General features: G+C 33.7%; 1 protein-coding gene across 4 annotated transcripts in view; it reads left to right on the top strand.

The window, feature by feature from the left end:
* The first annotated feature begins 9,774 nt into the window (after positions 1–9,774).
* The window catches only part of LOC142223840 (non-lysosomal glucosylceramidase), a 61,269-nt gene continuing 54,829 nt past the window's right edge, over positions 9,775–16,214 (top strand). The window contains exons 1-2 of one of the 4 annotated variants that reach the window (XM_075293679.1): positions 9,775–9,894; positions 10,167–10,683. In XM_075293679.1, coding sequence (XP_075149794.1) covers positions 10,514–10,683 — 170 coding nt within the window. In that variant the 5' untranslated portion in view covers positions 9,775–9,894; positions 10,167–10,513. Of the gene's footprint in view, positions 10,684–16,214 lie in introns of all 4 variants that reach the window. The other 3 variants (XM_075293680.1, XM_075293678.1, XM_075293682.1) reach the window with 3 other exon arrangements.

Below are 16,214 nucleotides of genomic sequence, written 5' to 3'. Positions count from 1 at the left end.
TTTATATGGGGGCTATATATAATTATGGACCGATGTGGACTTATTTGTGCATGGTTGTTGGAGACCATATACTAACACCATGTACCAAATTTCAGCTCGATCAGATGAAATTTGCTTCTCTTAGAGGCCTCGCAAGCCAAATTTGGGGGTCCGTTTATATGGGGGCTATACGTAAAAGTCGACCGATATGGCCCATGTGCAATACCATCCGACCTACAGCAATAACAACTACTTGTGCCAAGTTTCAAGTCAATAGCTTGTTTCGTTCGGAAGTTAGCTTGATTTCAACAGACGGGCGGACGGACGGACGGACATGCTCAGATCGACTCAGAATTTCACCACGACCCAGAATATATATACTTTATGGGGTCTTAGAGCAATATTTCGATGTGTTACAAACGGAATGACAAAGTTAATATACCCCCCATCCTATGGTGGAGGGTATAAAAATCTTAAGTTTTCTTGAAATTTACAAAGGCAGTGGGGGAAGGTTATGAACGAAGAGGCAACCTCCTTGCCCCACCCTTGAAGGAAAGTTTCAAGAATTTTCAGGGAAGGTTAGGGGTGCTATTCACTACGGTGTTTGTCGATATTGTATCAAGGAAAGTGACGTCCCTTTAAAACAATAGAGCAAAATGTAAACATTTCCGATCTACTTGAAATTTACAGGGAACGTGGTGGAGGAGGTGGTTAAATTTATACGTGATTTTCAAATTAGTATATGATTTTTCGATATCTGGTTGGGGAAGGGGAAAATTGAAATAAACTTTATCGATTTACTTCGATAGAATTTATAGGGACCATTGAGTTGAGTTGTGAAATTAATATGGGGTACGTGATAGTCCGATATCAGGTCGAAGTGGAGTGAAGGTGGGGAGAGGGTTCCCTTTTTTTCTTAAATTGAAAGTAGAGTGTTGTCCGTAAATTGGAATTCGGTATATAATTTTATGATTTTTGCGCAGGCTTCTGCCAGACTTCTTTTTAGTAAAGAACTTAAATTTACATGAAATTGGCAGCCAACGTAGAGGGTGCATCATTTTCCAACATTTTAGCAAATGTTAATGTGGTAAAATTTGTTACTACTTTTGCTTTTTCTGATTTATTGGATGGGAAACAGTAATTCTTTGGATGTTGTTATAATATAGTGCTTAATTGTAAGATATGTTGAGGAGAAGAATACCCTTCCTTGACAAACCACACTTAAAATTCACAAGAAATATAGAAGATTGTCAACTACTTGAATACAGAACATTATTTAAAAATTTTGGTGGAAAGGGTACACCCTCTCCCCGACATTTTTTAAAACGAACCGTTTTACATATGCATATCCGTCGTATTTGTACCTATAAACGAAAAAGCAAGTAGTCCGATTTGTTTGAAAGAATTCAAATCTTTTCGAATTTGTTTTCAGCACGAAGGATATGGTTGACTAAGTTAACGCAAAATGTTCCTACAAATACGCTTCGGAAGGCGCAGCGAAACGGGCCGGGTTACGCTAGTGATTAATAAATTTTCTTGAATTTTTAGAAAATATTTATGGTTAAAGGTTGATGCGATATCACAAAACAAAGAAAAAATTATAAAATAAAACCATAAAATATTTTCAAAGATTTGTCTTTGCAATAATGATTTTGGTATTCATTCCGTTATCTCTAATTCGCCAGTGAGAACGGGGAACACCAGGTACAAGTACGGAGGGTGAGGTTGGCTTGGAAAGGAGAGGCTATATATACAACGTAAGTTGCATTCGCATCACTTTTCCTAGTTCCCCTTGACATTGGATCCGCACAATGTCAAAATATTTGTTAATTTGCTCGCTTTGTGCCCGCACAAAGTAGCCAATAGATTCTGTGGACTTTTGACAAAACAATATATGACAAAATAATCGATATAAAAAAATAATAAGTTTAAAGAATTCATCCGAAGGATTTTCCAAAACTAGCTCATGAGAATAACTCTTAAAGGAGAGAAATACTTCTGTCACATCGGAGAGCTCGCCGATCTTTGTAATATATGCAGCAACTGCTTTTGGATCGCGGGTTCTCCATCGAAAGAATAAACGAATTTCCACGACTTGAAGCAACCTTTAACCATAAATACCATTGCTTTTGATGCCAGTTTTTTTTGGGATTCTACTGCCTCTGTCATCGTCTTCTACACCATCGAACATGTCGTACATAATATTGTACACCAGTTCGTGGCGGAGACCCATCTCATCAAACAGAAGCATTACGTTTCTGTCCCGTGGTTCCATTTTTGCCACCATTTGTTTCAGCCCTTCGGCAAAATTTTCGCTACGCTTTAATCAACCAGTACTATGGACGAAGTCTCTAGCATTTGATGTAGTCCAACTGCGACATAAGATACACTCGCATTTTAGCAAAGCCTACTGGATGAACATGGTCCTGGGATAGTTTTGGTGCCAATCGTGCTGTTTTTGAAGACGAGTCTATTTCATAAAACTCCTTTATTACGTCCCAGCTGGACTTTCCATGAGGTGTAACAATATTGTCTTGGAACATTGCATTCCGTATACCCTTAAACATATGCGGTACATCTTATAACAAATATATATTGCGGCCTTCATGGCTGAATATATTTTTGTCGACGACATTCCGCAGCTGTTTAAAGAGTCCAAGGTGTGGTCCAGCTTGGTCGCATATCAAACGAACTGTTGCTTGGGCAAAATTTTCACTACGCTTTAATCCACCAGTACTATGGACGAAGTCTCTAGCATTTGATGTAGTCCAACTGAAAACTTGCGACATAAGATACACTCGCATTTTAGCAAAGCCTACTGGATGAACATGGTCCTGAGATAGTTTTGGTGCCAATCGTGCTGTTTTTGAAGACGAGTCTATTTCATAAAACTCCTTTATTACGTCCCAGCTGGCCTTTCCATGAGGTGTATCAATATGCCCTTAAACATATGCGGTACATCTTATAACAAATATATATTGTGGCCTTCATGGCTGAATATATTTTTGTCGACGACATTCCGCAGCTGTTTAAAGAGTCCAAGGTGTGGTCCAGCTTGGTCGCATATCAAACAACGTACCACAAGGCCACATTCATTTTGTAGACTGTTTATTATGTCGACTACAATGTTTTTCAGTTGCGTAGAGAAAAATCCGGAATAAGCGAAGCAGAAAAATAAACGAATTTCCACGACTTGAAGCAACCTTTAACCATAAATACCATTGCTTGTGATGTCATTTTTGAGATTCTACTGCCTTTGTCATCGTCTTCTACACCATCGAACATTTCGTACATAATGTTGTACACCAGTTCGTGGCGGAGACCCATCTCATCAAACAGAAGCATTACGTTTCTGTCCCGTTGTTCCATTTTTGCCACCATTTGTTTCAGCCCTTCAACAATTACTCGGTTAATCCCAGCTTTCAAATCTTTTACTTGTTTCCATCGTTTTATTGTACTTTTGCTGGGCAGATGGAAACCTTCTGTATCTCGAAGATACGCCACATCCTTAGGAGAGATATGGTATAAGTTCATTATGACTTCCTTCTCCTCATCAGCAAATTGCTTGCGATTACTGCTACAAATTGCATTAATAAATGCTCGAGTACTTTGATTCGCATCTTTGGTATCGATAACATTTTTGTAAATGCTCTCCAAATGTTGCGTTAGGCCTTCATTTGCCGCTTTAAGGGCCTCATTCTCCTTCCTCAGAGCTTCATTTTCCTGCAATATCTTCTGCATCTCTTTTAAAAGGTTCAAATATTTATCCTTGTAATTGTCTCTGGGCATATCTGGCCGGTTTGTGCTCTTTTCATAGCAATGGTCATTCAGGAAAGCTGCTTTGTTGATATCGTTGGTAGCATTTCGTGTCCAATTCCAATTATCGTGCTCCTCATGACTAATTCCTTTAGATGTCGATGGCCTCAAATCCAAAAAGTCGTCATCGTCGAAATCCATTCTGTGCTCTTCAAAAGTCAAAAACCTATCGTACAGTGCAGCCTTTAAAAACCTATCTACGCTTTTCCCTTGCTCGCCAAAAGTCAAATCCCTATCGTCCAGTTCAGTCTTTAAAAACCTATCTACGCTTATCCATTGCAAAACTCCTTTTCCTATGTCCTTTACACTATCATCTAAGCCTATATTTTCTGTGTTGCAACCTGTAAAACAAGTGGAGCCGCAAACGGGAATGTCTTTCATATATATATACAAATTTTTATAATTTATATATTTGCTAGACGAAAAAACGACCAATTCCATTCATTCTTTTCTTTTCGTCGTGAGAAAATGAAAATATCCTTGAAGATGGATATTGGCCCTTAATGAAGCATCGAATTTTGGGGGTGTCCTTTTTGAAAGCCGACAAGAAAATGTTAGTATCGCTGTGAGCTGGTAAAAGTAAAATGCAATACACAATAAAATAATAATAAATAATAATAAAATAATAAAAAATTAATTAATTCAAAGGTTTGTTAATTTAAAAAGTTAAATAAATCATATTTCAAGTGTAGCTTAACCAACAATGGAAAAGAATGTTTGTTAAAATTTATTTGGGCAAAGCCCTATAGACTGCAAGATGGTTGGATGGATGCACGTTTCGGAATTACCACAATCCTCATCAGCATCCTCTACTTGCAGCAAAACTATCAACCAATTATCAGAATAAATGCAGGCAGTTCACTAAACCCAAAAGTGAACCACACTTGAACCTTCCGAAAAAAAGTTTACACGATAGCCGACTTATGCCAAAATAAATTCGTACAAACATATCTCTTTTCCTTTGCCACCGTCAAATCGTCGATTTGAGTGCAGTTGGCTGGGTTTTATTTTGAGCGTGCTTCCTCTTTTTATACCCTCCACCAAAGGATGGGGGTATATTAACTTTGTCATTCCGTTTATAACACATCGAAATATTGCTCTAAGACCCCATAAAGTATATATATATTCTGGGTCGTGGTGAAATTCTGAGTCGATCTGAGCTTGTCCGTCTGTTGAAATCACGCTAACTTCCAAACGAAACAAGCTATCGACTTGAAATTTGGCACAAGTAGTTGTTATTGATGTAGGTCGGATGGTATAGCAAATGGGCCATATCGGTCCACTTTTACGTATAGCCCCCATATAAACGGACCCCCAAATTTGGCTTGCGAGGCCTCTAAGAGAAGCAAATTTCATCCGATCCGGCTGAAATTTGGTACATGGTGTTAGTATATGGTCCCTAACAACCATGCAAAAATTGGTCCACATCGGTCCATAATTATATATAGCCCCCATATAAACCGATCCCCCGATTTGGCTTGCGAGGCCTCTAAGAGAAGCAAATTTCATCCGATCCGGCTGAAATTTGGTACATGGTGTTAATATATGGTCTCTAACAACCATGCACAAATTGGTCCACATCGGTCCGTAATTATATATAGCCCCCATATAAACCGATCACCAGATTTGACCTCCGGAGCCTCTTGGAAGACCAAAATTCATCTGATTCAGTTGAAATTTGGTACGTGGTGTTAATATATGGCCTCAAACTCCCATGAAAAATTGGTCGATATCGGTCCATAATTATATATAGGCCCCATTTAACCGATCCCCAGATTTAACCTCCAGAGCCCCTTGTAAGAGCAAAATTCTTCCCATTCGGTTGAAATGTGGTATGTGATGTTAGTATATGGTATCCAACAACCATGCAGGAATTGGTTCCTATCAGTCCATTATTATATATAGCTCCCATATAAACCGATCCCCAGATTTGACCTCCGGTGCCTTTTGGAGAAGCAAAATTCATCCGATCTGCTTGTAATTTGGTACGTGGTGGCAGTATATGATATTTAACAACCATGCCAAAAGTGGTCCATATCAGTCCATTATCATATATAGCCCCCATATAAACCGAGATTTGGTTTTGGAGCCTCTTGGAGGAGCAAATTTCATCCGAGTGAGTTGAAATTTGGTACATTGTGCTAGTATATGGCGGTTAGCAACCATGCCTAGCTAGGTCCATATCGGTCTATAGTTATATATAGCCCTCACATAAATCGATCCCCAATCACACAAAAATTGGTCCATATCAAGTTCATAATTGTATATAGCCCCCATATATCGGAGTGGCAATTCTTCATCCATACGATTCGTCTCTGGAACATGTTACCACTAAATATAAAGACAATTACAAGCAGAGCACAATTCAAAAGCAAACTTTTTATATATTTTCTTTAATATTGACATGTTCCACAATAATAATAAGTAAACTACACTATCCATTCACTTCTTTTCATTGTACTTATCATAATTATATTTTGTATTTTAATTGTATTTTAATTGGCAATAAGATTCATATAATCTCTAGAAACGTTTATTAATTGACCCTGTTTAAGTTAACTTTCAATTTTGATATTTTATTTATTTATTTATATATTTATTTATGCTTTTTATTTTCGTAGCAAACAATCATTTCTTTTTACCTCATGTGTCACTCATTTATCTATCTAAACGATAATTTTAAATTTCGTTTTAGTTAAATTAATTTTATTAAATTTTGTTATGATATAAATCTGTTCGCATACAATCAAATGCCTGTACTGTAAATTATAGGACCTTGAGTCTTGTCGTGCAGGAACCAAACTCAATAAATACGAAAATATAAGCGACCCCCATATTTCAATTCTGGCTCTCTACGTACCGTGCAAAAAGTCCATATCGATTAGTAATTATTTGTAGACTTAACTATACATAACTTTTTTGTCTAATATATACCACGTATGGACTAACTCACAATTTAGAAAACGATGTTAAGAAGTTTTAAGATACCACAACCCAAGTAATTCGATTGTGGATAACAGTCTTTCGTAGAAGTTTCTACGCAATCCATGGTGGAGGGTACATAAGATTCGGCCTGGCCGAACTTACGGCCGTATATACTTGTTTTCATTCGTTTTGTTTTGTTGTTGTTGGTTTTTTTCTTTTCAATAGAAATAAAATTTTGACACAACTTTCTATAGAAATAAAATTTTGACAAAATTTATTAAAGAAATACAATTTTTTACCAAATTTTCTATAGAAATAAAATACTTGACTAAATTTTCTATAGAAATAAAATACTTGACAAAGTTTTCTATAGAAATAAAATGTTTGACAAAATTTTCTATAGAAATAAAATGTTTGACAAAATTTTCTATAGAAATAAAATTTAGACAAAATTTTCCATAGAAATAAAATTTTGACAAAATTTTCTATAGAAATAAAATGTTCAGCAAAATTTTCTATAGAAATAAAATTGAGATAAAATATTCAATGAATTTAAAGTTTTGAAACAATTTTCTATAGAAATATAATTTAGATAAAATATTCAATGGATTTAAAATTTTGACAAAATTTTATTTACATTGTAAAGAAAATTTTTACAAAATTTTCTATAGAAATCAAATTTTTGAAAAATTTTTCTATAGAAGCAAAATTTCTATAGAAATAAAATTTTGATAAATATTTTCTATGGAAATAAAGTTTTGTTAAAATTTTCTATAGAAATAAAATGTTGAAACATTTTTTTCATACTAATACAAAAATTTGATCAAAAACTTCAAAATGATGTTTTTTTTTTTTAAGTTTGATAAATTTTTGGTAAAATTTTCTTTAAATTTTGGTAGATTATTTTTACCACGAGTGGCAATCTTGATCGCTATTACACTTTCTGTTTTAACCAGCGTTGCCATTTTGGTCCGATCGGACCAAAATTGGTCCAAAAGATTTCTAATTTTTAATTTTGGTCCGATGGTCGGACCAAACGGAATTTGGTCCATTTTCATAAATTTATAATTTTATAATTTTTCTAGTATTTAAAATTTTTATCACATATTCAATAGTATCTATGCACTGAAAAATATATTGTCGTGAGACCGAATATTTCGTGTTATTAAATACGAATGCGAATTTTGCTTAGCATAGGAGACTCATTTCTCTGTTATAAAGTTGTTTCCTTGTCCAAAAGTCGCTAAACTTTTCAATGAAGTCGTTTTGTCTTTATAGTTAAACGATTCGACCTAAAATTAGGTATCCTAACATGAACGAAAATTTCGTTTTACTTAAGTAAACTTGGCTTTAATACTTCTATTAATACTTCTAAAAATCTGCAAAATTAATGAAATTGTCTATAGTATTGTTGGCTTTTTGCATCTTGAGTACAAAACTAAAAAGCGTTTAAAAATATATATATTTTAACATTTTATTTTAAAGTCGTTGTTTATTTGAAACATAAAATAATTTTCCCTTGTAGTCGACAAGGACAAAGACAAAATCTTTGGAACCGTGAATGCTTTTTTTCAGTGTGGGATTAGATACCATTTCAATCACAGAAAATCGAATGAAAATTTCTCGTTTTAGGTCTTGGGTCAGGTTTTATATTTTTTTACCCCCAATTTTAACCCCAATACTCGAATGTGGAATATTAGGATTGAGCTACGAGTATATAAGAATATGGACCGATATGGACCACATTTTCCGCATAAAATTATGGATGCGAAGCAACACTACATTAAATTGGATCAAAATTCGGATACCTATTGTATTCTCTCAAGTAGGGACTTCATGAGGCAAAAGCAATATAAACCAAATGCGTGACTGTCGTGGTCTTTAACTTCATCTAAGTCGGAAGTTTAAATCAATTTTTTGTAATATTGAATTTCGACTTTTGATGTCAACTAAAATTGACTTTAAAATTCGACCTTTTCAAAAAGTCTATTTTCCCAAATTTTAAAAACATTGAAAAGTCGACGTTTTGATTACTATGTCAACCGCTAAATTATACCCTTTCTGGTTTACTTTACTTTTTTAATAAGAGCACTATTTATAACAATAATATACGTTTTAAGGCATTTTTATCCGAAATTGGAAATTTGGTCCGCTGCAGGGAATTTTGGTCCGATTTTGGAAAAAATTTGGTCATAAATAAAATTTCGTTATGGCAACGCTGGTTTTAACACCAGTCAAATCCCCGAAGCAAGAACAAAAAATTCCCCAGTTTGGGGGAAAATCCCCTAATCAGACAATACTGCACTGAGTGGTTACACAGATACAGTAGTTTTCAAACTATGAGAACAGCTGTATTTCGTGTTTGACAAACATATGTTCGATGTCGCGCTCTCTGTTTATAAATATAAAATATTGCTGTTCTCTACCATAGACAATAGATTCCATAGACAATAGATTCATATAGATGTCCCATGGGTGTCAAACTAAGTTTGACAGTTCCGAAGATTAAGAATAAACGAAGAAAATCAAGAGAATTGAGAGATTTTTGGTACTCTTTTCAACACAACAGGGTGTTCTGTAATAAAAAACTCCTCATAAAAAATTAATTGTGAATGGACAACGAATACAAAAGAATCTCTCTTAACGAAAAAAAACAAAACGAAATGTCAGAAAATTAATTTTTGGAACTGACACATTTTTTTTAAAGAGAAGAGTGGGACATCTATGTATTTCTATTGTCTATGATAGATTCATATAGATGTCCCATGGGTGTCAAACTAAGTTTGACAGTTCCGAAGATTAAGAATAAACGAAGAAAATCAAGAGAATTGAGAGATTTTTGGTACTCTTTTCAACACAACAGGGTGTTCTGTAATAAAAAACTCCTCATAAAAAATTAATTGTGAATGGACAACGAATACAAAAGAATCTCTCTTAACGAAAAAAAACAAAACGAAATGTCAGAAAATTAATTTTTGGAACTGACACATTTTTTTTAAAGAGAAGAGTGGGACATCTATGTATTTCTATTGTCTATGATAAAGTGCTGCTAAATAAATGCCAAGTAATTTGCTTTGTTAGTTGAGTTTCTCGAGTCAATCGCTTCAGTTTAATTGAAACGGGTCGGAATTTTCGACAATCAAACAAACATTGTGTGTAATTGTCATATGAGGAGTGAGTGAATTGGGTGCTTAGGAAGTGGAAAAATATAAATAAAGCAATTTTTGTTATAATTGCCATTCACAAATAGCGGCAGCATTATAACCAAATTCCTTTACAACAGCAACAAAAGTCAAGAGGCACCAAACAACGAGCGAAAAAAAGCAAACAAACAAACAATAGTAGTGAATTTTTTGAGAAATTTCTTTTAGAGAAATATTATATTTAACCATCATAACGTAGGTTATTTGTATTAAATATTTAATATTTTTCTACCAAACAAACAGAAATACCTTCACATAAATGCGTCACAAAATCATTCCCCAGTGAAAAAATAAAAAATTAAAGTGAAACACGCGCAGTATAGAAAACAAAAAAATTATTTCCACTTTAATATTTAGCTCTCACTTGCCACTTGTTAACATTGCATTTGGATCAGAGAAATTGTGCGTGTGGCTTGTATATTAGTGTATGTGTGTGCGTGTTATTGAGAGTATCCATCAATCAATCTATCAATAATAACCCAAACTTCAAACAATCAAATTTTGTTTCGAATCATATCCATCCATTCATACCTCCCCTCCTCCAAAAAACAACTGAATCTGTACATTGACAGCGGCGTCACTTTGGAAATATGGATTCGGTCAGTGCTAATTATGATGAACACCAGCAACACAATGAAATTACCGCAATTCCCCAATATGGGCTAAAATTAAAATTCGATCATGTGTGGCCCGAGAAACGAAATCAGAATCTACGCCCATCCATTAAGCAGACATTGCCATTGGTTCCATTGGCTTGTAGGTGAGTTAATAATAATATTACAGCAAAAACTGTTTTCCTGGCGGATGTAACCGTGTAACCGGGTATTCGGTTCTAAGGTCTAAGTATATGATAATTTATAAACTCGGTTCTGGTGAACCGATTAGTTTCAAAGCTAATGATGAGACCCTTCAAATTAAATATAAATCGATCGGTTCCGGATATAGATATTTTTTGGAACCGGTTGGTTTACAAAACAGCTCAAAACTCAAAAACTACTCGATATACATGTGATACATAACCGATTCCATTTCGCAGCTAACACGTTTACCTATCCGCCATAGTAAAAATTTAGGCTGATGTCTACACTAGAACCGGAGATATTAACCGGTTTCTATTCATATCCGGTTTACAAAGAAAACTTAAAATCGCACGATTTTTTAAGAAATGTGCCGCAGTTTCTTTATTTAACTTCTTCATAACTCCACACCGAACCGGAGATATTAACCGATTTATATTCATATTCGGTTTACAAAGAAAATGAAAAACAAAAGCGCGATTTTTGGTAAAAAAAATTCGCCTGTCACGCTTTTTACAACCGGAAATATGAACTACAAAAAGAAACACTTTTCGTTTGAAACTCTACTCAAATACTATTCGATATAATGGTGCTTAACCGATTGCATTTCTTAGCTACTACGTTTAATTTAACCCTCTAATGCCCCAATTATTTAGCCAGCTGATTACATTTTCAATGTTAACGACACAAAAGCAAGAGAACTAAGCATATGCTGCAAAGACTCTTGAATAGTTTCAAATAAGTTTTCTTTTTATTTTGCCCTTTTTTGTTGTCTTAAGGTGTGTTTCACTAAAAGCTTCCTTATTAAATGAAGTCCGCCTAAAGGCGGGCTTGGGCATTAGAGGGTTAAGTTGATATCTCTATTTACGCTGATATCGCTAGAACCGGCGATATTAACCGGTTTATATTCATATCCGATTTACAAAAACACAAAAAAAAATTTTAATCGCACGATTTGTTTAAAATCCATTTTGCCTGCAGGCCATTTTTTATTTAATTTCTTCAATAGACGAAAATTATAACCGATTTATATTTATAATCATATAAAATCGCGCGATGTCGCCCTTTTTACTGATTTATATCAATTGAAACAGGAACACTTTTTCGTCTGAGGCACTTTGTACATATACATTCGTCTTAGAACCGAAAATATCAACCAATTTGTATCCATATCCGGTTAAAAAAAATCGCCTGTGGTGCTTTTTATATCGAAATTGTTTTAGAACCGGAGATATTAGGTTAAGTATAGTGGCAGATATTTCAGGCTCACTAAGACTATCAGTCCATTTTTTTTTTTTTAATATTTTTCCAAAAATTCGCATGTTTTTTGCAAAATTGATTTTCCGAATAATCGGTTCACTACAATCTGGATTCCATAACCGGTTTAATGCCGCTTTTGTTTTATTCTACCCGAAAAACAGCTTTCAATTAAAAATTAATATAATAGTCTACTATGGAAAATTCCACTTTTCACGGATGCAATTAAATTCATTAGAGCATAAGGCATATCTGCCTTAATTTAACTTTTGCGGATAGGTGGAAGTGTTGGCTGCACTTCACAACCCGTTACTTAGTACCTCTACATCGAACACTTGATGATTGATTAAGAGGAGGTTTTGTAAAAAACCCGGTTCAAAAATAAGCGTTTTTTTAAAAAAGAATCTATGCCAATAGCAGGAAAAACCTCATTTGAAATGTGATACCTATAGCTTTTAGTACGCTCGAATAACCGGTTATCCGGTTACGATCGTAAATCGGTGGCTTGCTATTACGACATAATATTTAATTCTCTTTCGACCTAAAAAAATATTTATTTAAAATTTGGATTGAATATTGGTGGTAAAAAGCGCCCCTCTTTTTTTGTTTACCCCCTTGGCTATTTATATTTTGAACAAAATATATGTAAACCAGGATCAATATACGTAGGAAGATGGGAAATTGGCATGCGTCACACCAACTGTTACGTTGACGGTGTTAGTTCCATACATGTTTGTATTTTTTTATTTGTTTTTCGTTTTTATTTTTGAAATGAAAAACTTAATTTTCTTAATGAAATAGTGTTAAATATTAGGCAACAACAAAAATAAAATACATTTTCCCCTTTATGGAAATTTATTTCCTGCACTTAATTTCTTTTTATTTGCATTTTAATGCTATGTCAATACTTGTCGTATACGTGGTCGGTTCGATAAACGAAAACCATCTAACACCGTAAATGGTTTGATGTGCTCAGTAGCCAATTTCTCATCTTCCTACGTGTATTGTCTTTGACCAGGATATTATATTGCACAAATTTATTAGGCCATCTGCTCCCCCTATTACTCAGCAAAAAAAATTGGAAGTTGTTCCAAAGCACTGCCAAAAATGTCCTCCCAAAGATGTTATTTATTTTAACCACACAAGAACTTATTTTAATTCAATTTTTTATAACTCGAATTTGGTCGAAAAAAATAATAAGTCCATTCTAGAAAATTTGTGCAATTTTAAATATATTTGATGTCAAACGTTTCAGATAAACGTTAGAATGCCATAAAAATCATAAAAATATTACAAAATTTTTTAACTCGCATCCACATACTGATTTTGGATCACACCATAAGAAGTGATGCAAATTCAGTTTAACGGCTGTTGAAACTGTGCGCATCCGTCCCATGACAAGCCCATGTTAAATTCATTGGTTTTGCGCCAATTTTTCACCACTTCTAGACACGGTTGTCACTCGTCCAAAAAATAATCTACCAAAATTTTAAGAAAAATTTACCAAGAATCTACCACATTTAAAAAATTTTATGTTGATGTTTTTGATCAAAATTTTGCCATTTTTTTCTCAAGAAAATTTTGTCAAAATTTTATTTCTCTAAAAACTTTTATCAAAATTCTATGCCTATACAAAATTTTTATTTCTATAGAAAATTTTGTCAAAATTTTATTTCTATAGAAAATTTTGTCAAAATTTTGTTTCTATAGAAAATTTTGTCAAAATTTTATTTCTGTAGAAAATGTTGTCAAAATTTTATTTCTATAGAAAATGTTGTCAAAATTTTCTACTATAGAAAATTTATTCAAAATGTTTTTCTATAGAAAATGTTGTCAAAATTGTATTTCTTTAAAAACTTTTGTCAAAATTTTATTTCTAAAGAAAATTTTATCAAAATTTTCTTCTATAGAAAATTTTTTCAAAATGTTTTTCTATAGAAAATTTTGTCAAAATTTTAGTTCTATAGAAAATTTTGTCAAAATTTTATTTCTATAGAAAATTTTGTCAAAATTTTATTACTATAGAAAATTTTGTCAAAATTTTATTTCTATAGAAAATTTTGTCAAAATTTTATTTCTATAGAAAATTTTGTCAAAATTTTATTTCTATAGAAAATTTTGTCAAAATTTTATTTCTATAGAAATTTTTTTTCAAAATTTTATTTCTATAGAAAATTTTTTCAAAATTTTATTTCTATAGAAATTTTTGTCAAAAAAAAATTTTTTCCTATAGAAAATTTTGTCAAAATTTTATTTCTATAGAAAATTTTGTCAAAATTTTATTTCTATAGAAATTTTTTGTCAAAATTTTATTTCTATAGAAATTTTTTTTGTCAAAATTTTATTTCTATAGATTTTCTTTGTCAAAATTTTATTTCTATAGAATTTTTTTTCTTTGTCAAAATTTTATTTTTATATAAATTTTTTTGTCAAAATTTGGTGAGGAATATTTTGCAAAAATCTACCGAAATAACAGGTTGGCTGATAGGTCCCCGGTCTGACACATAGATGGCGTCGCTAGTATTAAATGCATATTATTTTTATATAGTACCAACCTTCAAATGATTCGTGTAAAAATTTGACGTCTGTAAGTCAATTAGTTTGTGAGATATAGCGTCTTTTGTGAAGCAACTTTTGTTATTGTGAAAAAAATGGAAAAAAGGAATTTCGTGTTTTGATAAAATACTGTTTTCTGAAGGGGAAAAATACGGTGAAAGCAAAAACTTGGCTTGATAATGAGTTTCCGGACTCTGCCCCAGGGAAATCAACAATAATTGATTGGTATGCAAAATTCAAGCGTGGTGAAATGAGCACGGAGGACGGTGAACGCAGTGGTTTTGAATGACCGTAAAATGAAGTTGATCGAGATAGCAGAGGCCTTAAAGATATCAAAGGAACGTGTTGGTCATACCATTCATCAATATTTGGATATGCGGAAGCTCTGTGCAAAATGGGTGCTGCGCGAGCTCACATTTGACCAAGAGCAACAACGTGTTGATGATTCTGAGCGGTGTTTGTAGCTGTTAACTCGTAATACACCCGAGTTTTTCCATCGATATGTGACAATGGATGAAACATGGCTCCATCACTAAACTCCTGAGTCCAATCGACAGTCGGCTGAGTGGACAGCGACCGTAGAACCGTCTCCGAAGCGTGGAAAGACTCAAAAGTCCGCTATCAAAGTAATGGCTCTGTTTTTTGCGATGCGCATGGAATAATTTTTATCGATTATCTTGAGAAGGGAAAAACCATCAACAATGACTATTATATGTCGTTATTGGAGCGTTTGAAGGTCGAAATCGCGTCAAAACGCTCCCATATGAAGAAGAAAAAAGCGTTGTTCCACCAAGACAACGCACCGTGACACAAGTCATTGAAAACGATGGCAAAAATTCATGAATTGGGCTTCGAATTGCTGCCCCACCCACCGTATTCTCCAGATCTGGTTCCCAGTGACTTTTTGTTGTTCTCAGACCTCAAAAGGATGCTCGCAGGGAAAAAATTTGGATGCAATGAAGAGGTGATCGCCGAAACTGAGGCCTATTTAAAGGCAAAGCCGCAGGAGTACTACCAAAATGGTATCAAAAAAGTGGAAGGTCGTTATAATCCTTTTATCGCTCATGAATAATAAAAACGAATTTTGACAAAAAATGTGCATTTCTTTGTTAGACCGGGGACTTATCAGCCAACCTGTTATCAAGAATTCTACCAATCTACCAAAAAGTAAAAAATCTACCATTTTTGGTAGAATTCTATCAACCGTGCTTCCAGATCCAAAAAAGAACATTTTCACTACTTTTTTGGTGACGCTTTTTTCGCTGGGATTTTAAGCAACAAAACTTAATTAGTCCACTGATTTGTGAAGACGGAAATATGGAAATAGGGGTGTTTCTCTTTTTTTTTTTTGTTATGGTATGTGAACTCGGAGCGTGATCGCCCTTGTATTCTTATATTTTAAACAATATAACTGAACATGTTCAGATATATTGAACCCACTTACTAGGGAATCTACACCCTCTAGAACTGTAATAGGTTTCATTATATTTTCAAACCCTGCAAAAAAATATTTATCATTCCGTACCTAACACCCGTCTACAATAGACGATGAAATGGATGGTTTAGTCATAGCTACCAATTGATAAGATTACTCTTTGAAAACTTATGAGCTGCATAATCTGAGTAATGATAAGAAATTTCATATAAGACTAATATCGTAATGTATGACCTGACCCACTTT

Source organism: Haematobia irritans, chromosome 2 (genome assembly GCF_050003625.1).
Source record: "Haematobia irritans isolate KBUSLIRL chromosome 2, ASM5000362v1, whole genome shotgun sequence".
NCBI classification, from domain to species: domain Eukaryota; kingdom Metazoa; phylum Arthropoda; class Insecta; order Diptera; family Muscidae; genus Haematobia; species Haematobia irritans.
The sequence above is the reverse complement of the archived record's forward strand: the minus strand, read 5'-3'. Positions and strand labels throughout refer to the sequence as shown.